We start from the raw sequence: 21,020 nt of genomic DNA on the forward strand, positions 1-21,020 counted from the left end.
AATTTAGAACATGAATCTTTCAATAAATTAATAGTGAACTTACCATTTGGTGGTGGAGGAATGTAAACACATAGAATGTCAAAAGAAAAATTATTAATGTAAACTGTAATTAAAATATTTTGAAAATGATATTGAGAAATTGTGTCTATTATTTTAAATTTATACTCAGAGCGTAATGCAATAGCAACCCCACCATGTGGGTGGTTGGAATCTCTTCTTATAACATTAAATCCAGGTAATTTGATGATTTTATGTGAAGTTAACCAGGTTTCATTGAATAAAATCATATCAACACACTTGTCAAGTTTACTGAGGAAATCTTTAAGTTGATCTAATTTAGGAAATAAACTTCTAGAGTTCCAATGAATGATATTAAACTGACCAACAGAATTATGCATATAAGATTGAGTAGAACTATCCATAATTTATGATGTAAAATTCGTTACTAGCATTTCTTTAATTAATTGAGTAGATATAGGTCCAGAAGGGGATTTAGAATCCTTTTTCTTTAACAATTCTATTAAAGTTTTTGTAATGGTTCTGATGACAATTTCTGAATTGATAATGTCTGAAATTAAAGCCCTACCTTGAGGGGTCTTCGCAGATATAGGTATGTCAGAAGAGGTCACGGGGTTCCTAATAACAGGAGTCTTTAGTATGGCTGCATATGATGTTTGCTTGCCGATGATCTTATTTTTAACTTCAGCAACCTTGGCTGCCTTTACTGAGCAAGAGTAAGAAACTGCAGAATGTGGTCCACTGCAGTTGGAGCACTTGAAGATGTTGGGAGTGCTGCACTCCTTAAAAAAATGATTGCCTGAACAAATAGAGCAAACTTGAGTGGCTTTACAGGCACCACTTCCATGTCTGAATTTGTAGCATTTGAAGCACTGTAACACAGGTCTAATATAATCCGAAACAGGCATCCAAATATGCTCGTATGTGACGTGATCAGGATGGCTAGACGCCAAAAATGTAACCAGCACAGTTTGCAGTGGCTTGTCACTTCCATTCTCTTGTTTTTTGAAAAATCTTTTTACTCCGAGTATTGTGCATGAAGCTTTTAAATTTACTAAAAGAGATTCTTCATCTAATTCCACAGGAGCTCGAATAATTCCTTGACTCTCAATGCTATCGTAAGGTATTTTTGCTGTCCAATTGTTTAACTCCATAAAGCTTACATCTAATAAAAAAGCGTTGGCATCCCGAGCACAGCCAAAGTAAACTTTAGCAAAAAAGTTTCCAGCAGCTTTGACATACTGTACCCCTTGAACATTTTTTAAAGATTTGTTTATTCTTAACAGATCCATTGGGACTCTGTTATTTGGTTGCGAGAGGCTTGACTGAAGAAGCACTGGGTATTCTTTTTTTGTAAGGTCTTCATAAAGAGCATGGTGGTCTTTAAAAAGACCGCGCTTATTTTTAATGAAAGTCATTTTTATTTTGCGGCTTTCGTCGTATTCAGATGAGGTCAATCTTCGTTTTCCCATTATTTTGGGAGCGGACACAGGGGCGGAGCTGAAGCCCTCACCCCTGTCGTCATCGTCCATTAATACGGAACACACTTATGGAATATAATTTTAAACTCTAACACAGTGAAAAATTAAGAAACAATGTCGTAAAAAAGGGCTAAAACCAAATAAATTAAAATTAACCTGAAAAAAAGCGCCTATTTATTTTGACGTTCCCGCCCTTTTTCACAGCACTGCCAATCTACAAAAAGAATTTAAGGGAATTCCTTAGGCATAACTTTTGAATTTCTCTCAACTGAGCTGTCATGATTAAAGTGGGGTTGCAACCTGTCACGACCTATTTTGAAAATAGGAGAAATTTCCAAAATTTCGTTCGATTGAGATTTCTGGTATGGATTCAAGGGCCCCCTGAGCTTGGGGGCCCCGGGGCACTGCCCCGCCTAGCCCCTAGGTAGCTAAGCCACTGCTTCTCACTCAAACACGGACAGAGCAACATCTTTTATTTTTATTTTATTGCTTAGATGTGTGGACGAGCTCACAGCCCACCTGGTGTTAAGTGGTTACTGGAGCCCATAGACATCTACAACGTAAATGCGCCACACACCTTGAGATATAGTTCTAAGGTCTCAGTATTATAGTCACAACGGCTGCCCCACCCTTCAAAACCGAAACGCATTACTGTTTCACGGCAGAAATAGGCGGGGCGGTGGTACCTTCCCGTGCGGATTCACAAGAGGTCCTACCACCAGTAATTACGCAAATTATAATTTTGGGGGTTTGATTTTTATTACACGATGTTATTCCTTCACCGTGGAACTCAATCGTGAACATTTGTTAAGTACGTATTTTCATTAGAAAAATTGGTACCCGCCTGCGAGATTCGAACACCAGTGCATCGCTCGATATGAATGTACCGGACGTCTTATCCTTTAGGCCACGACGACTTCTAAAGATCTAAAGATTCTAAAGATTCTAAAAATCTTAGAGTTTTATAAAAATATAATATTGTAATGGTGTAATAGTGTACAAAGTGTTTGCAATATAATTATAACATGAAGCAGAGTGTTTATAAATCACCTACAGAACCGAGTCCCCTCAAATTTAACCCTCCAACACACTTCATTTCATTTCACTTCATATTGTTATTTGCAGATAATTACTACATAAATCAAATTATTTTCTTAACCTAATTTATCTATACCGTCCCACGCTGCTAATTTAATTCATACTTACACTGATATTAATAATGGTCAACATGGACAGTTTCCCTGCGTTTTTTATTACTCATAAACTGTAAATAAATAAAACGGCGAAAAAAATATTATTACTTGACACTGGCTAATGCACAAACCATGCGAGCCACAATAAAAAAGAGCGTGTATTCGGTGTACCGTAAAATGGGGCGATTAGGGATTGAGAGGCGAATCGGGAAAAAACCGGGAAAATCTTTCGACACTCAATATTAGTTTTATATTCATTGCAAAATCTTCAATTTTTTTTAGTTTAATAGTAGAATGTTGAAAGTTTACAAAACAACTCTGAATATGCATGATAATAGCTGCTAACTTATAAAAAATCGCGTTTCAAATTAACTTTCTGTGGTGGTCATTATTTTAGTGCTAGAAACTTTGTTCTCTTTTATTTATTTGATAATAAGAGAAGACGACTGTGATTTATAAACGTTATTTAGTGTTTGAACCATCATGTGTATTAAAGGTAAGTCTCAGTTGTTATTGGTTTTATTGTATTTGATAAAATAAACATACATGTAAAAATCTGTTGTTTTTGGGGATATTGGGGACGTCTTAGGTACAAATAACAACGAAAAAGGGGTCAATTGGGATGAGAATACGTGAAATGAAAACGACCTAAGTATAAATAGGTACAGGTTTCTAGGGTTGTCTATGTAGTTATAACAATACTTTTTAGAAAAAAAGGGCGGGAACGTCAAACTAAATAGGCGCTTTTTTCAAGTTAATTTTAATTTATTTGGTTTTAGCCCTTTTTTACGACATTGTTTCCTAATTTTTCACTGTGTTTGAGTTTAAAATTATATTTCATAAGTGTGTTCCGTAATAATGGACGATGACGACGGGGGTGAGGGCTTCAGCTCCGCCCCTGTGTCCGCTCCCATAATAATGGGAAAAAGAAGAATGAAGTCATCTGAATACGACGAAAGCCGCAAAATAAAAATGACTTTCATTAAAAATAAGCGCGGTCTTTTTAAAGACCACCATGCTCTTTACGAAGACCTTACAAAAAAAGAATACCCAGTGCTTCTTCAATCAAGCATCTCACAACCAAATAACAGAGTCCCAATGGACCTGTTAAAAATAAATAAAGCATTAAAAAATATTCAAGGGGTCCAGTATGTCAAAGCTGCTGGGAACTTTTTTGCTAAAATTTACTTTGGCTGTGCTCGGGATGCCAACGCTTTTTTATTAAATGTAAGTTTTATGGAGTTAAACAATTGGACAGCAAAAATACCTTACGATAGCATTGAGAGTCAAGGAATTATTCGAGCTCCTGTGGAATTGAACGAAGAATCTCTTTTAGTAAATTTAAAAGCTTCATGCACAATACTCGGAGTAAAAAGATTTTTCAAAAAACAAGAGAATGGAAGTGACAAGCCACTGCAAACTGTGCTGGTTACATTTTTGGCGTCTAGCCATCCTGATCACGTCACATACGAGCATATTTGGATGCCTGTTTCGGATTATATTAGACCTGTGTTACAGTGCTTCAAATGCTACAAATTCGGACATGGAAGTGGTGCCTGTAAAGCCACTCAAGTTTGCTCTATTTGTTCAGGCAATCATTTTTATAAGGAGTGCAGCACTCCCAACATCTTCAAGTGCTCCAACTGCAGTGGGTCACATTCTGCAGTTTCTTACTCTTGCTCAGTAAAGGCAGCCAAGGTTGCTGAAGTAAAAAATAAGATCATCGGCAAGCAAACATCATATGCAGCCATACTAAAGACTCCTGTTATTAAGAACCCCGTGACCTCTTCTGACATACCTATATCTGCGAAGACCCCTCAAGGTAGGGCTTTAATTTCAGACATTATCAATTCAGAAATTGTCATCAGAACCATTACAAAAACTTTAATAGAATTGTTAAAGAAAAAGGATTCTAAATCCCCTTCTGGACCTATATCTACTCAATTAATTAAAGAAATGCTAGTAACAAATTTTACATCATAAATTATGGATAGTTCTACTCAATCTTATATGCATAATTCTGTTGGTCAGTTTAATATCATTCATTGGAACTCTAGAAGTTTATTTCCTAAATTAGATCAACTTAAAGATTTCCTCAGTAAACTGGACAAGTGTGTTGATATGATTTTATTCAATGAAACCTGGTTAACTTCACATAAAATCATCAAATTACCTGGATTTAATGTTATAAGAAGAGATTCCAACCAACCACATGGTGGGGTTGCTATTGCATTACGCTCTAAGTATAAATTTAAAATAATAGACACAATTTCTCAATATCATTTTCAAAATATTTTAATTACAGTTTACATTAATAATTTTTCTTTTGACATTCTATGTGTTTACATTCCTCCACCACCAAATGGTAAGTTCACTATTAATTTATTGAAAGATTCATGTTCTAAATTTGTTTCAAATAATTATTTAATAATTGGTGACTTCAATGCACATCATGCTTCCTGGAGTTCAAGAGTCAATGATAGAAGAGGTAAAGCCCTTCATGATTATGTGGAAAGTTCTGAGTTGGTTTGTTTAAATGATGACACAATCACGACCTTTGCTCCATTTGGTCAACAAGGTAATGTATTGGATCTAGTATTCGCATCCCCTGCTCTTAGCTCTAGTTGCACAGTTTCTGTCCTTGATGATTTGCTCAGTAGTAATCATTTCCCTCTATTTATTGAAGTCTTTAACGATGCTTTTATTTCTTCCTTTGGCCCGACCACCTTTTCAATAAATCAAGTTGATACACTAGATAATACCTCCTTAGCTAACATAAATTTTAATAAGATTGACTGGTCAAAATTTAATAAGTTATGTGAAAGTGAGTTTTCAAGTTTTAGCTTCGCTGATAACTCTCTTGAAAATTATAATAAGTTTTTGAGTATTTTACATGACATATTAATGACTTTTGACAAAAAGTGTTACTCGCACAAAAAACGGATTTATTCCAAAGCTGTTCCTTGGTGGAATGCTGATTGTGACCGCGTAGTTTTACAAGCCAAAGTTGCTTTATTATCGTACAAGCATTATCCAAATATGGAAAACTATATTATTTTTAAAAAGCTGGACGCTTTGAAGAAAAGAACTTTATATGAAATAAAACGTTCAAGCTGGATGAATCTTTGTTCATCATTCAATCGAATGACTTCGAGTAAAATTATTTGGGATCACATTCGTAGATTTAAGCACGCTAAACTCAATAATATTTCTACGTCTTCAAGTTTTTTTCAAAATTCCGCTAATGCATCTTTGTTTTTGGATTCGATAGCTGGTTCTGAGAATGAAATTTCCGAATCTAAGTTACAAGATTTTTTTAACAGCCACGGAAAACCGGAGGCTCAATGGCTGGTAGACCCATTCTCTATGGGCGAATTTGCGACTGCGTTAGAAAATAAAAAGGAAACCTCCCCTGGTCCTGATTTCATCCCTTATAAAGTAATCAAAAATCTTCCCCAGTATGCCAAGGAAATTTTATGTCAAATATTTAATGATCTTTGGCAAAACAACTGTATTCCTCCGATTTGGAAAACTCAACATGTAGTACCGATTTTAAAGCTTTACAAGGATCCCAACTGTATCAATTCTCACAGACCCATTTCTTTAACTTCTTGTTTTTCGAAAATTTTCGAAACTATGTTAAAAAACAGGTTAGAGTGGTTTACTGAAAATAACAACTTAATACCAAGTACTCAATACGGATTTCGTAAAGGTAAAAGTACAATAGATAACTTAAGCTGTTTGATTGGCGATATTAAAAATAACTTCCATAATAATCAATTTACATTAGCGGTATTTTTGGATATTAAAGGGGCTTTTGATAATATAGATCATTCCTACCTTATTGAAAGTCTACATTCTTTAGGCTTTCCAGGACATGTTCTGTTCTGGCTGTACAATTTCCTGAACAAGCGCTCTATGTTTTTGAAAATTAAATCTAGTTTATTTGGTCCTAAAATTTCTACAAAAGGTACTCCTCAAGGTTGCGTTTTATCACCTCTCATATTCATACTTAGTTTAGTATGTTTCATAAAGAAAATTCCAAATTCTGTTAAACATTTATTCTTTGCTGACGATCTTGTTCTCTATGTAAACTGTAATGATATTAAAAGTGGTGAATCGGTTATGAATAGTTGTTTGCGTAATATTTACGATTTACTTACAAATTCCCTAAAACTTGAGGTCAATATTTCCAAAAGTTCTGCAATTTTATTTTCCCAAAATGGATTGCATTACCCTAAAGTTTTATACAATTATGATATTATTCCTGCTCAATCTTTCGTAAAATATGTTGGTCTTTCTCTAGATTTTGATCTTTCGTGGAAAACTCATATTGATGTTATTTGTAAAAGAGCTGAATTAGGTTTGAATATATTAAAATCGCTAACTGGAATAAAATGGGGAGCTGATCCCAAAGTTTTAAAAACGATTTACATTGCAACAATCCGAAGCCATTTCGATTATGGCTGTATGTTCTTTTCGGACGCAAATTTTTCTATTCTTAAGAAATTAGATATTGTGCAAAATAGAGCATTACGAATAATTACTGGTGCTATGATGTCGTCTCCAATTAATTCCTTGGAAGTTGAGGCTGGTATTGTTCCTTTATTCATACGAAGAAGTTTTATATTAGATAATTATTGCCTTAAGCTTATTAGCCGTGATAATCAAGTAACTTACAGGTATTTGAAGTATGCAAATATTCCAAATTATAATTTAATTCCGCTTCCTAATTCTTCATCCATATCCAGTGCCTTAACGTACTTGAATTTTGAATTTCAGGATGTGGTATTTTGGTCTACTCTATTGCCTTGTTTCGAATATAACTTTCATGACATGTTGAGAGATGTGGCTGTTGATCTAATCAAGTTTAAATCTAAAAATGATTTTCTGGAGTTCCTTGAAGATAGGACTGATTTTGTTAAAGTGTATACAGATGGCTCTAAAACTAAAGATAGAACTAGTTTTGCATTTTTTGATTCGTCCATGAACATAGGATCAGTTTATAAATGTAGCAATTTTTTCTCTGTTTTTTCGGCTGAAGTACTAGGTATTATATATGCTTTAGAGCACATTCGAGTAAATTACTCTGCAGGGGACAAAATTCTAATTCTATCTGATTCAATGAGCGCCTTGCAAGCTCTTAAAAATAAATGTATTAGTGCATCTGTAAATTATTTAATTTATAAGTTAAGAAGTTGTTTGAGTTCTTTGTATTTCAGAAATATATTTATTGAATTTTGCTGGGTGCCAGGTCACTGTGGTATTGTGGGTAATGAATTTGTTGATAAATTAGCCAAATCTACAAAAGATATAAATATTTCCGATTTTAAAGTTCCGTACTCAGATTTAGTTTATTCAATTAAACAAAATATGATGAAACGTTGGTATAATTACTTGTCTAAGTCCAGAGAAACGAAAGGTAAATGGTTAGCTGAAATAGTCCCAGTACCTAGTACTAAATCTTGGTTTGATAGTTTTAGATTCTTCCCGGGAAGAGCCTTTATATCGATTATTTGTAGATTACGTATAGGCCACGGCCATTTTCCTGCGCATCTTTTTAGATTAAAGTTAAGTGAATCAACTGCATGTACTTATTGTAACTCTGGCATGTGTGATCTAGATCATATTTTTTTTAATTGTCCTGAATTCAATCAACAGAGATTATTGTTTAATGCATTATGTAAAGACACAGGCTTAAAATCTATTCCTAATTCCATTCAAGGTATTTTAAAGCTTCCACAACTATTCTCAATAGTGTATAATTTTGTACTTCACACTATAGAACGACTATGAATGTATAATTCATGAATGTATCATAGGTCTCCTGCTTATGTGCAAGTTTAATTATTTTTTATAACGACTCATGTTCTTTTTTTGTTGTTTGTTGAAAGAAAACTTGTAATTTTTTATTTTTTTTATAGTAAGTTCTTGCAATTCATTTTGTCATTAATTTGTTGTTTTCAATGATTTGTAATTGTTTCTTGGTTTGGTTTGTTTCTTTTATTTGTGTTTTTATTGTAAGTTCTAGTTCATGTACTATTTTTTTGTAAAATTAGTTTAAGCTGATGGCCGTGTTGCCAATGCTTTCAATAAATTAAAAAAAAAAAAAAAAAAACAATACTTTTTAAATTTGTTGGTAAAAATCTGGTTTATTCATGATGTTTTTGTCTAGAACTTTTATTCAAAATTATCAATGTGTTATTTTATTGTTTGGTAAATATTTATATTATCAGTTACGTATTGTTTTCTATTTTTAGATATGCCTCGCGTGTACGTATCAAAGAGTGCAAAGCCTTATAAGAGATATTATCCCTTAATATTAAAAACAGCAATTGGGCAATTGCCTAATTGGGAATAAGTCTTTAGTTGAAATAGCTAAGCAATTTAATATAAGTAAGTCGATTTTGCACAGACATGTAATAAGAACAATGAAATCTCAAGGTGGACAAAAATGTCTAAGTAATACATAATAAAATATTTAATATTTGTTCAGTGTTAGTTTTTCAATGTCTTTTATTGATGATCACTTTGTTGGTGCAACTAAATAAATAAATAAATTAAAACCAAGTATGTAGTGCCCACCCTAGCAAATTTCTCATTTCGTCCCAATTAACCGCAATTTCCGGGTAAATAGGGATTACACCTATTTTTGCTTTTTTTGCTTAAACTGGAATGCTAGTTGCATAGTTTTAAATTGGACAACAAAGATGCCCCCAAGACTCAATCATTTTGATCCTGATATAGCATTATATACATCAACAACTACCTTAAAATTGGTCATAAAGTTGGAATTTGTCCCTAATCGCCCCATTTTACCGGTATACTATGTGTATACTGTATTGTCAATATAATAAGTGTATAATCTATGGTCAGTATGTAATAAGTCTCTATTTATCTATGAATATTGTACAAATGAGCCGAGTCAATTTATTTTCTCAAATATATTAAGTGTATAATCTATGAACTAGACTTTAGTTATGAAGTAAAGACGTTTTTGCTCAAATAAAATTGATGAATTGAATATGTTATAAAAATGTTCGAATGGGCGTATAGTGGTGCAAATAAAGCTGTCCCAAGAAATGTGGGCCCTGAATGTGCCTTCTTTTTGACACCCCAGAGAAAAATTATTGAAACTATAATTGTATTTCTATTAAGTGTTTATTTATTAGTATGTATTTATTTTTCTTTAATTAATACCAAGTTTAAATTGGTATAAATACTTAAATTTAACTTGAATACCTAGCGAACATTGAATTCTGGCAAAAGTTTAAATCATTTCAATTAAAAACTATTCGAATTTTAGGTGAAGACTTATCCAATATTAAAAATACCCATTGATACGGATTACACCAAAAGTGACAGAGGCGGCAAACGATTGCTTTTAATCCTTTTAGCACTATTATGGGGAATGGAAATAGGGTTTAAATTTGCTTCACACACTGTGATATATTTGTTGAATCCATGTCATGTAACAACATTAATACAAGTAAGTAATGGAAAAACTTTTAGGATAATGTTTAGGACACTTTTGAACTCTACTTATATAAAATATTTAAATTTATTTTCAGATTTATTTACTAGCTGCTCCACCAAGTAAAATTGTTACAGCATTGTTTAGAATTCATTTATATTTGTTAAATGGACCTCTTCTTGCTTTTTTATTTCCAGAAACAGCTTCCAGGAAGGTATATTTGTGAATTTTTTTCATTTCATAGTAAAAACATTTATGAATTTGCATTGCAAATGCAAATTTGAATTGCTAATTTTATTAATGTGAAGTTGTCATCAACAGATTTTTGTGGAAGCTGCCTTGTACTGGATACAACATGGTATGATGTGTATTATACCTTATTATTTATTGAGACTTGGAGGTAAGAAATTGTTTCTTTAGTAAAATTATTAGGTAATTTAAACAATTAGATTAATTTTGACTATTTTTTTATTTTATTTCAGGCGTATATAATATTGAACCCATAAGAGATTTTAATTGGTCTGTATTTAGCTATTGTCTAAATTTGCTCTATCATTTCATCATATTACAAATTATAGCCATTGTAAGTACAAATAACAATATTATTGATAAATTAATATTATGAAATTAACTATATCATTAAAAATGATTAACATTTTCAGCCAGCCCAAGTGAACTTGAATCATATGCTTTGTCCAGCCATCCTGGATCCATTTGACGGACCGTGGTACCGTGTTGTAGCTGTGCTTCATCAAGCATTACTATGTCCAATACTTGGCAAAGCATATTGCCTTATTGCAGAATTCTGTTTAACAAAATTTCCACCTACCAAAGTTAAACCCCAAATGAAAGACTGCTTGCAAGAAAACAAATTTCCGCACCAGCTTGCCACACATTCTCATAATGATTAAATGTTTTAAATCATTTGAATGGCCTATAATCTCATTTGAGGTGCCTAATAGAATAATAAAGTATTTAAATTGTCTAATATAGAATATATAATATAATCTGTCGCGTCCACTTGGTTATGATAACATTTAAGATAATAATTAAGTCCTGAAAAACATTTTTATTCATAACTAAAGTAAATCAATGTACCCAAACGAAGAATAGCCTTAATAGGCTTAAGTTAGTTGAGCAGCTATCCTCAATAGAATTCATTTACCATAGATACAATTTCATACTCCATAAGTGGAAGCAGATAGAAGAAGCGGTATGAGGATGGTGAACTAATCATGATGAGTAATATATTCACAAGAAGTCGAATAATGTTACCAATATTAGTTACATATCACTAATACTCGCAAGGCCATAGTGTATGTCAGTCACCTCACTTTGTCATACTAAACCCTTTGAACTGCATCAAATAACCCAATGGTAGTTGTTCGTACTTTGACTACTTCTACTACCACACTTGAAGCAAAATTGCTTCCAGAGCCAGTTGGTACAAGAACTATCATTGGCCACACTTCAGAATGTAGCAATTCCAGGTAGAAAGTTTAATTCTAATCTGGTGATGGGTTTTGGTATGGTCAATGACATGATGGGATCATTCCATATTAAGTAGTTCTCAGAGCAGAGGTGTAGGGTAATAAGGGTATTAAATGATGAAATGTTTCCGAAAGTGTTAAGTGCAATAGCATCACTACGAGTATTTTGCACATGGGAGATCGTCTTGTCCGTGGGCGCTTAAAGAAAATTATAAGGAAGGTGTATGAAAATGTTTTAAAGTTAGACAAAAAGAGCCCTGTATGGGATCACGTCTCAATTTTATATAAGCCATACAATTTTTCTTTACTTGAAATAAAATGCCTTTTCTTGCTCCTTTAACTTTTATTTTTTAACGCTAACTACACGTCAAATATCTCAGAACAGTTAAAAACACATAATATTATAAAGCTTTTATAAGTACGACTGTAGGATGATCACATTACCGAGTATTTACGAAGTGTTCAAAAAAAATTAAAGTAAAAATTTAAATAATATTTTATATGATTTTTAACGTAATAAAATACAACTATGCAAAATCAATAGAACAAAAATTTCATTTTAGTATAAATTATAATTATATTATAATTAATTATGTATAATAAAATTAATAATAATATAATTAAATTATAATTAATTTAAACGTATTATAAGAATTTTCTTGTCGTTAGTTATGTCGTCCTCCAGTTAAAAAGTAAAGGCGATGATAAATTAGAAAAAGTTTAAACATCGCCACGTCTTTGAAATGGTTCCAAGAATAATTTACATTGTACACGGTCTTTGGTTTTTTTTTAAATACATTACAGGGTATTAGTTAGAAACATATTTTCAACCACAGAGACCACAATTGAATATTGAAATGTCGTTCATAAAGCGGTCTTTACAATTCGTAAGTTACTACGCATACATTGTATTCACTTTATAATGTTTATAGTTAATTGATAATGCAAAAGACAGATCATGGTGTAGCTATTTCTAGGTTACCCCTGAAAATAACACCAGTATAATAAAACGCCAATGATTTTTTGGTAATACCTTAGTCAAGTTTATGAACATTATGCGGAACTGTATGCAATAAAATTGGGAGCAGCAAAATCGTTTATTTTTTCCTTATGTGTTGTTCCTACATAAAGTACGTAGTTAGTTACGTACGTGCTGGTAGGTCTATACATCAAATAAACTTTGTTACATAGGTATGAACATACATAGATTGCGCGACCTATGCAAAATTTTAATCGTATTGTTTAAAATTGATTACATACATTGTAATAGGGGTATTTATTAACTGCATGTTGTTTATTTTGATCTGAAACTGAGCAAACATTCAATTCAAAAATCAAATCTTGGATCCCAGGGCTATATTAATTTTTCTTGAATCTTCAATTTCACGTCGCCGCCTGCTGTCGCGTCAGAACAAATACGTACCTAAGTACCTACCTAATAAAGTGGATTGAGACTGGCGAGTGACATAAAAACAATCTAATTAACTTATTGGACTAGGCAGGGCATCGGCACACTTTATCGACTTATTTTAATTTTATGCTCGTAAGTATTGTGTATCAGTATTGCATAACTTCTATAATTTGTGTAAAAGTTTCGTTGTAGGGCGTATCCTGAGCTCACGGGTACGTACCACCATCTTGCTCTTTCTAAAATGAGAAGTACCGAATGCCATATGGATCGAAGGCTATATGCAATACGATCGAAACATTGACTTCTCGTTCCAAGGTAGGGGGTTGACTGATGACACTCATTTTGTGGTCCAATCGTTGGGCTCGGATCAACGGAGTGTTAGATTCTGCGAAGCACTGCTCTTGCTAGGGTTAGTGTTAGCAAATTCTCTCAGATTCACCCCGTGAGCTCACTTACCTGTGCGTAGCTAGAATAGCCCCTTAGGCTACCAGCGAATAGTTAGGAAAAATAATAATTAGATGAAAACCCATAACGAATCACGGATTAGTCGTGCCGCACATATACAGTTACAAAGTTTGTTGAATTTGTTGAACACTTCCTTTTGTTTAACTATATTGTTGGTGCTCTCCAATGACCCTAAATTATAAAAGTTTATTTATTTTAGAATAAACTGATACAGGGAAATATAACGACCTCGAGTGTAAAATTTCCCATATTTACTAGAGTACCTAAGCGCTGCATGGGTATTCAACATAATTTTCGTTTTCCCATGTTCATATTCCATCCACTCTGATAGAAGCTCTACTGAGGTCATTGAACGTTTCACCCCTGTACAATTTTTGTACAGTACAAGAATATTTATATTTATGTACTCATCGTGGCCTAAGGGATAAGACGTCCGGTGCATTCGTTTAGAGCGATGCAATGGTGTTCGAATCCCACAGGCGGGTACCAATTTTTGCGTAATATTTTGAGAGTCCGCACGGGTAGGTACCACCGCCCTGCCTATTTTCGCCGTGAAGCAGTAATGCGTTTCGGTTTGAAGGGTGGGGTTGTCGTAACTATATTGGGACCTTAGAAAATATCTCAAGGTGGGTGGCGCATTTACGTTGTAGATTTCTATAGGCTCCAGTATCCACTTAACACCAGGTGGGCTGTGAGCTCGTCCACCCATGTAAGCAATAAAAAACAAAAATTACTAGGTATTTGCTAGGTAGGTCCAATTTCGAAAAAGAAGTCAATCGTCGAATGCAACTCGGACGGGCAGCGTTCGTAAAGTTACGTAAAATCTTCTCATCATAAATACCAGTGTCTCAAGACAAAAGTCTTTGACCAGTGTGTGTTGCCAGTGATGACATATGGCACTGAAACGTTCCCGCTAATAATAGGCTTTATCAGAAAGCTCAAGATCACCCAAAGATCAATGGAGAAGGCTAAGCTCGGAGTTTCCTTCCGAGATCAAATCAAGAATGAGGAGATTCGCAGGAAAACCATGGTAACCGATATAGCCGAAAGGATTGCGAAGTTGAAGTGGCAGTGGGCAGAGCACATTGCTCATAGATAGCCGTTGGGGTTGAAAAGTTCTCGAGTGGCGACCACGTAACGGAAGACTTAGCGTGGGTAGGCCTCCCACACAGTGGACCGACGCCCTATTGAGGTTTGCAGGGATCCGCTGGATGCAGACAACGCCTGACCAGTCATTGTGACGGGGCTTGGAGGAGGCTTTGTTCGGCAGTGAACTGAAAGATAGATAGATAGGAAAAACTGATACAAAATATTAAAATATATTAATTCTCTTTGATCTGTGATTATACAAATTAAGAAAATTATATATGCTGCTGTCAATCTTTACTATGTCCTTTTTTCCTCTATTGTTTGATAGGGTGGACTAGCGGCTATAGCAATTAATTATAACGTAAATTAAATACTTGAAAACATTGTGTTGACTTGTATAAGAGAAAATATAATTCAGAATGACACCGCACATCAAAAGTAAAAGGAACATAATACAAATTCAAATATAGTGCATCATAGACAATTATACGTGGACAGCATCACGACCTTCCAACACCTTCTCCTGATGGTCACTCATGTTGCCGAGACACGTTTCTTCTATACATGCATTAATCTTGCATAGTGTCTTTCAAATTTTACTTTTGACAATGGTTTTGTCATTACGTCAGCTAACTGAATTTCTGTGGGACAGTAGCTAATATTTATTAATCCATGCACGAAGTGTTCATGTATAAAATGGTACCGCACGTCTATGTGCTTAGACCTTTTGTTGAAGGATCCAGACTTCACAAGTTGAATCGAACTTTGGTTATCAACATGTAGATTTATTTTTATGTCCAAACCGGTTGTTTCCTGTAATAGAGATTTGAGATACAATGCCTCTTTGCAACAGTCTGCTGCGGCTATGTACTCGGCTTCAGTCGACGATAGCGCTACTATAGGCTGCCTCTTGGATGCCCATGATATTGGTCCATCGGCTATCATTAGCACGGAACCAGAAGTGCTTCTTCGCGTCAATGGGTCTCCAGCATAATCCGAGTCGCTGTAAGCATCGATGCTCTCTATCGGTTTGTTTCGTTTGAACAAAATGCCTTTATGTTTGGTTCCCACTAAATATTTGAATATTTTCTTGACTTTGGTAACGTCTTCTCTAGTAGGGTTTTCGACCTTCCTGCTAACTAGATTGACCGCTTGTGCGATATCTGGTCTGGTTCTGGTAGACAGGTACAGTAAACTTCCCACTGCTTCCCTATAGGGATATTCCTTCTCCTGGGCAGTTTCCTGTATCGACTTTGAATCGCTACTTGCGGGCGTGTCACAAGGTTTGGCATTTTTCATGTTGTATTTTTCCAGTACGTCATTTATGTAGGATCTCTGAGTAAGAACTATTCCTTCTTTTGAGTTTTTTATTTCCATACCCAGATAAGTACTTGGATTTTCATTCTTTTTCATTTGAAATTTGGTTTCAAGTTTCTTCAAAATAGCTTCGATCTTTTTCTTATATTTTCCTATGACAAGTCCATCATCAACGAATAGTCCGATTATTATTGATTTATCTTCGTTTATGAAAACGCATCGATCTGTTTTGATTGTCTTGAATCCCAAATCAAACATCGCTTGGGTAAAAGTTTTGTTCCATGTAAATGGAGCTTGTTTTAATCCGTACAAAGATTTTTTTAATCGGCAAACTACTTCAGTAGTATTGCAGTTAGTCTCATAGCCAACAGGCAATTTCATATAAACTTCATCTGATAACTCTCCGTATAAGAAAGCTGTCTTGATGTCAAATGTCATGAAGTAGTAAGATTTAGATGCGGCAATTGCTAATAAAGTTTTTAATGCAGATTGACTTACTACTGGGCTATAAATGTCTTCGAAATCCAGGTTTCCTTTCTGCTCGCATCCACGTACGACTAATCTAGCCTTGTACGTACCGTCATCTTTAATCCGAAATACCCATTTGTTCGACAGTATTTTGTGTCCTTTGGCTTCTGACTTGTCTACTAATACCCAGGTGTTATTTTTCTGTAATGATTCCATTTCAGATTGTATCGCCTTCTCCCAATTTCGTCTGTCGGTGCCAGTCACAGCTTCTTTGTATGTTAGTAAAGAGCAGTCATAGTCGTCATTATTTTCTGACGTAAACATGGTCACGCAGCGACTTAACTCATAATCTTTGGTCCATGCTGGTGGTCTCACGTCCCTTTGTGGTCTTCCACTTGAGGGAGATGGTTCATCAACATGATCTTGACTAGAGCTGGAATAAAGGGGGTTAGGTTCCTGAAAAGGTAAGTTCTCATTAATGTTGTTTCTTTTTTCTGGAATTTCAATTTGTTCTGTTTCAGGTTCTGGATTAAGACCTTCGCGTTTCTCAGCAGGAGTACCGCTATAATGCATCTTTTCGACTACTTTTACATCTCTGCTGATAACAACATCATTCCTTTCGGGTATATATATTCTAAAACCTTTTGTATATTCCGCATATCCCAAGAATACTCCTTCTGTCGCTTTGGCTGTGAATTTTCCTCTTCGGTTTTTGTTCATCACAAACGCTCTATTTCCGAATACGTGTAGGTGATTTCCTGATGGTGTTCGTTGTACCCATTTCTCAAATGGGGAATTGCCTTTGAGAGCTCTTGCTGGGCTTCTATTTATTAAATAGTTTGCAGTGTTTACTGCTTCTGCCCAAAGTTTTGCAGGAATATTGGCATCTATCATCAGACATCTAGCTTTATCCATCAGCGACCGATTTTTTCTTTCACTCATGCCGTTTTGCTGGGGGGTATAAGGTGCAGATAGTCTTCGGCTTATACCGTTATCTTTGAGGAATTTATCAAACGCTTTAGACCTGTATTCGCCTCCATTATCAGTTTGTAGATTTTGAATTTTCTTCTTATGAAACAGTTCAACATAGTTTTTATATTCCTTGAATTTATCGATTACTTCACTCTTTTCTTTTAAGAAATATACACAGCAGTATCTTGTATAATCGTCAATAAATGTTACGAAATACTTTGATCCGGCCATTGATTCGTTCTCAAATGGGCCACACACGTCACTGTGAATTATCTGGAGCACTTCGGTAGAGATTATTTGTCCATGGCTTTGGAATGGTAGAGTGGAAAATTTTCCTTTGATACAAGTCTCACAGGTACCCAAAGTTTTTTCTTTAAAGTCGAGTCCTCGCATCATTTTATTTTTAACCATTTCTTTTAGGTCTCTTTCATTGATGTGACCTAATTTCTTGTGCCATTTCATAATTTCGCTTTCATCACTAGGTGCGAAGTTTGTTGTCTCTTTCGGTTTATCAAATTCAAGATAGTATAATCCATTTCTTCTGTTAGCTTTTAATACAGTTTTCCCGCCTTTTATGACACTGGCTTGTTCTTTTTCAAATAGAACCTTATAGCCATGACCCGTAATTTTGCTTGCAGAAATTAGATTATTCGATAAATCAGGTACATATAATGTGTCAGAAAGACTAATTTTATAGCGTCGATCCTTTGTATAAAGTTCGGCTTTTCCTTTCCCTTTAACTTCGGTCGTATGCTTTTCTGAAGCTAGCTTTAGAGTGTCAGTCGCGGGGATTAAATTATGGAGTATACTTTTATCACCCGTCATATGCGACGTACAGCCACTGTCAAGACACCATAAATTGCCTTTACATTTCGATATTCCTGTTGTTAAACAGATGTTAAATGTCTTTTCTTGACCTTTAGTTTTATTGGGGTTATTGGGTTTCTTCTTTGACCAACAAGCTTCTGTGGAATGCCCTTTCTTATTGCAATCCTTACAAAATTGTACCTTTTTCTTTGTCTTTGTGTAGAAAGCTTCTGAAGCCTGAGGCTCACTATCTTCGGTTTGCCTTCTTGCTTCGTATTCTTCTACGATTTTTATTTTTAAACTGTCAGGACTTGATAGAACATCTCTCGACTCAATTGCCGTTCGGAAGCTATCGAAATTTGTAGGTAAACTGTACAACATCATTATACTTAATAACTCTGGATGAATTTTGACATCCATGTCTTCTAATTTACCTACTACATCCATAAAATTACTGAGATGGTCTCTCACATCTTCTTGTGGAGTCATTTTCTTTAATACTAGCTGCTTTAATAACGTAGCCTTTCTTGCCGGCCCTGAACTTTGGTGAATAGACTTTAGTTTGTCTCATACCTCCTTGGATGTATTACACCCTTTAACTTGTTTCAGTTCTGTGTGCTTAGTGCGAGTTTTGTAACGCTCTCGATAGCGAGCCAGTTTGCTCAAATTTGTATGCAATTGGAACAGCGCCCCTAGCGGCAAACGTACCCGGTGTTATTTTGTGAGTGCGAGTTCATATTAACGTTGTGATCTCGTAACCGAGTAATTTTATCGAAATGAGTACCACGAATGACATTTGTGCGAGTGCGTGTTACAAATTAGTGGGTTTTAACGTTTCGATCGAGTATTTCTTTAGTAGTTCTATTTTTCCAACTAGAGAGGCAAAAGTATCATGCCATAGAGCCTAATCTTTTTTTATGAAAAATGATAATATGGAGTGAAATGGATTTGATTAATTTGAAGCATTAATCAATTGGCATGGAATGAAATGAAATGAGATCAGATAATATGGGATAAAATATAATCTCTGCAAAATGCTGATTATATACTGAGATTTTTTTCAGTGGACCTTTTCGAAGACTTCGAGAAGCTACGTCCAGCGGTTTTGTTATTTTTTTTTTAATTTTTGCACTTTCACAGATACTATACAGTTAATAAACCCACGTTACTTTGTTATTGCATAGATGGGTGGACGAGCTCCCGGCCCACCTAATCTTAAGTGGTTACCGGAGCCCATAGACATCTACAACGCAAATGCCGACTCCCACCTTGAGATATTAGTTCTAAGGTCTCAGTATAGTTACAACGGTTGTCCCACCCTTCAAACCGAAACGCATTACTGCTTCACGGCAAAAATAGGCAGGGTGGTGATACCTACCCGTGCGGACTCACAAGACGTCCTACCACCAGTAATTACGCAAATTAATTTTGCGGGTTTGATTTTTATTACATGATGCTATTCCTTTACAGTGAAAGTCAATCGTAAACATTTGATAAGTACGTATTTCATTAGAAAAATTGATACCCGCCGGCGGGATTAGAACACCGGTGCATTGCAAGATACGAATACACCGGACGCCTTAACCTTTAGGCCAGGACGGTCTCAAAATTACACTTATACACGAAGAAATATTAATACGCATAAACTAAGAAACATTAAATAGACAAAATAAAACAATTCACACAATTTAGCTCCTCGCGGTCCCTCCAAAATGTCTTTTCATCTTTTTTTCCTAGTTGTTCAATTGTAAATGAATAAATCAAAATCAAATCGAGTTTACGTTCTATACGGTGAAAAATGAAGAATTGTGAGTGTGAGTTGAGATATGCTACTCGCTTCGCAGGGCGTTTATTCACCGAGAGCAGCAATAATGTTATTTCTCGTATATTGGTAGCACGTGATGTTTTGGCATTAGACCGTCTAAATGAAATACAACGCATTTTAACAGCATTTTAATGGGAACCAACCACTTTCAAAATTATTCGGGTAATGTCACGTGTTCAAAACTATTTTGTACCTTTAGAATTAAAGTGGCTCAACCCAAAATTCTTAGTTTCTGGTAAACTTCAATATTGTAATACAATAATTGTATTTTTTTAGTTTTTCGGTTTAAACACTTTAAGGCATGCCATTTTATTTGAAAAAAGACAGAAAGAGTACTTTGTCCTTTTCTAGACTAAAAGAGACTGTTTAATTTTATAAGCTGATAGAATAATATAGAAAAGAATAATAGGATACCCTCTAATCGTCACATTGGAAAAAAGTATGGCTTTATCATTTTATCATTTAAATTATTTTTTATTGCACTTATAAAACTAATTTAATTTACAATATGTAACTACATATATCTATAACTAATCCGTACTTGTCAAATTCCTCATAAATTGTCAATATTCTTAATAAAATTCCTATTAATAATATACAAGTGCAAATGTTGAGCTGCTTGCTAGAAATGATATAATAGTGTTTTGTTTTTTTGTTGTTTCCTTGTAGGCTGCCTGTAATAATCTAAATCTGTGTGAAAGGCAATAAATGATTTTATTATTATCTACTAATGGTAGTCCAGTGGTCGAAATTTGACCATAATTTATTTAAATTTTAAGTTTGAACATTATTATAGTTCTATTGTCACCTTTCTATTATCATCATTTCTATAATAATCATTGCTCTATGTCGCCAAGGCTAATTTGACCACAGATTGATAAATCAATAAACAAAAAAAGTATAAATGCATGTGTGTGTGTGTGTGTGTCAAGTACATGGTAATGTGTGTAAGGTTTTTTTATTCATTTAGTTTATTTCTTTATTGTTTATGCACAATTAAAAAAAATATA

At 34.4% G+C, this 21,020-nt stretch overlaps 4 protein-coding genes across 4 annotated transcripts; 3 read left to right on the forward strand and 1 right to left on the reverse strand.

Annotated features, from left to right (window-relative positions):
• Nucleotides 1–425: 425 nt before the first annotated feature.
• On the reverse strand, nt 426–1,693 carry LOC149503118 (uncharacterized). The gene has a single exon (XM_089740399.1). It carries the CDS (start codon nt 1,548–1,550, stop codon nt 426–428), a length of 1,125 nt encoding a protein of 374 aa, XP_089596525.1. The 5' UTR covers nt 1,551–1,693.
• Nucleotides 1,694–3,395: 1,702 nt separating this feature from the next.
• On the forward strand, nt 3,396–4,675 carry LOC149503119 (uncharacterized). The gene has a single exon (XM_089740400.1). It carries the CDS (start codon nt 3,551–3,553, stop codon nt 4,673–4,675), a length of 1,125 nt encoding a protein of 374 aa, XP_089596526.1. The 5' UTR covers nt 3,396–3,550.
• An 877-nt stretch (nt 4,676–5,552) lies between these two features.
• Nucleotides 5,553–8,809, forward strand: LOC149503120 (uncharacterized). The gene has a single exon (XM_089740306.1). It carries the CDS (start codon nt 5,597–5,599, stop codon nt 8,486–8,488), a length of 2,892 nt encoding a protein of 963 aa, XP_089596432.1. The 5' UTR covers nt 5,553–5,596; the 3' UTR covers nt 8,489–8,809.
• Nucleotides 8,810–9,551: 742 nt separating this feature from the next.
• LOC114252867 (transmembrane protein 164) lies at nt 9,552–11,990 on the forward strand. The gene is made up of 6 exons (XM_028187542.2): nt 9,552–9,863; nt 9,999–10,181; nt 10,264–10,380; nt 10,488–10,566; nt 10,649–10,749; nt 10,829–11,990. The coding sequence occupies exons 1-6, from the start codon at nt 9,729–9,731 to the stop codon at nt 11,075–11,077; spliced, it is 864 nt and encodes a 287-aa protein (XP_028043343.2). The 5' UTR covers nt 9,552–9,728; the 3' UTR covers nt 11,078–11,990.
• Nucleotides 11,991–21,020: the final 9,030 nt, after the last annotated feature.

The sequence above is a fragment of the Bombyx mandarina genome, chromosome 04 (genome assembly GCF_030267445.1).
Source record: "Bombyx mandarina strain Sakado chromosome 04, ASM3026744v2".
Taxonomy (NCBI): Eukaryota; Metazoa; Arthropoda; class Insecta; order Lepidoptera; family Bombycidae; genus Bombyx; species Bombyx mandarina.

What these genes read in the sequence shown, in the direction of transcription:
- LOC149503120 (XM_089740306.1), top strand. Translation starts at nt 5,597, where the DNA reads ATGACTTTTGACAAAAAGTGTTACTCGCACAAAAAACGGATTTATTCC.
- LOC149503119 (XM_089740400.1), top strand. Translation starts at nt 3,551, where the DNA reads ATGGACGATGACGACGGGGGTGAGGGCTTCAGCTCCGCCCCTGTGTCC.
- LOC149503118 (XM_089740399.1), bottom strand. Translation starts at nt 1,550, where the DNA reads ATGGACGATGACGACAGGGGTGAGGGCTTCAGCTCCGCCCCTGTGTCC.
- LOC114252867 (XM_028187542.2), top strand. Translation starts at nt 9,729, where the DNA reads ATGTTCGAATGGGCGTATAGTGGTGCAAATAAAGCTGTCCCAAGAAAT. An exon ending in TTATTTATTGAGACTTGGAG is followed by an intron (nt 10,567 to 10,648) that starts GTAAGAAATTGT and finishes ATTTTATTTCAG; the next exon opens with GCGTATATAATATTGAACCC. An exon ending in TATTACAAATTATAGCCATT is followed by an intron (nt 10,750 to 10,828) that starts GTAAGTACAAAT and finishes TAACATTTTCAG; the next exon opens with CCAGCCCAAGTGAACTTGAA.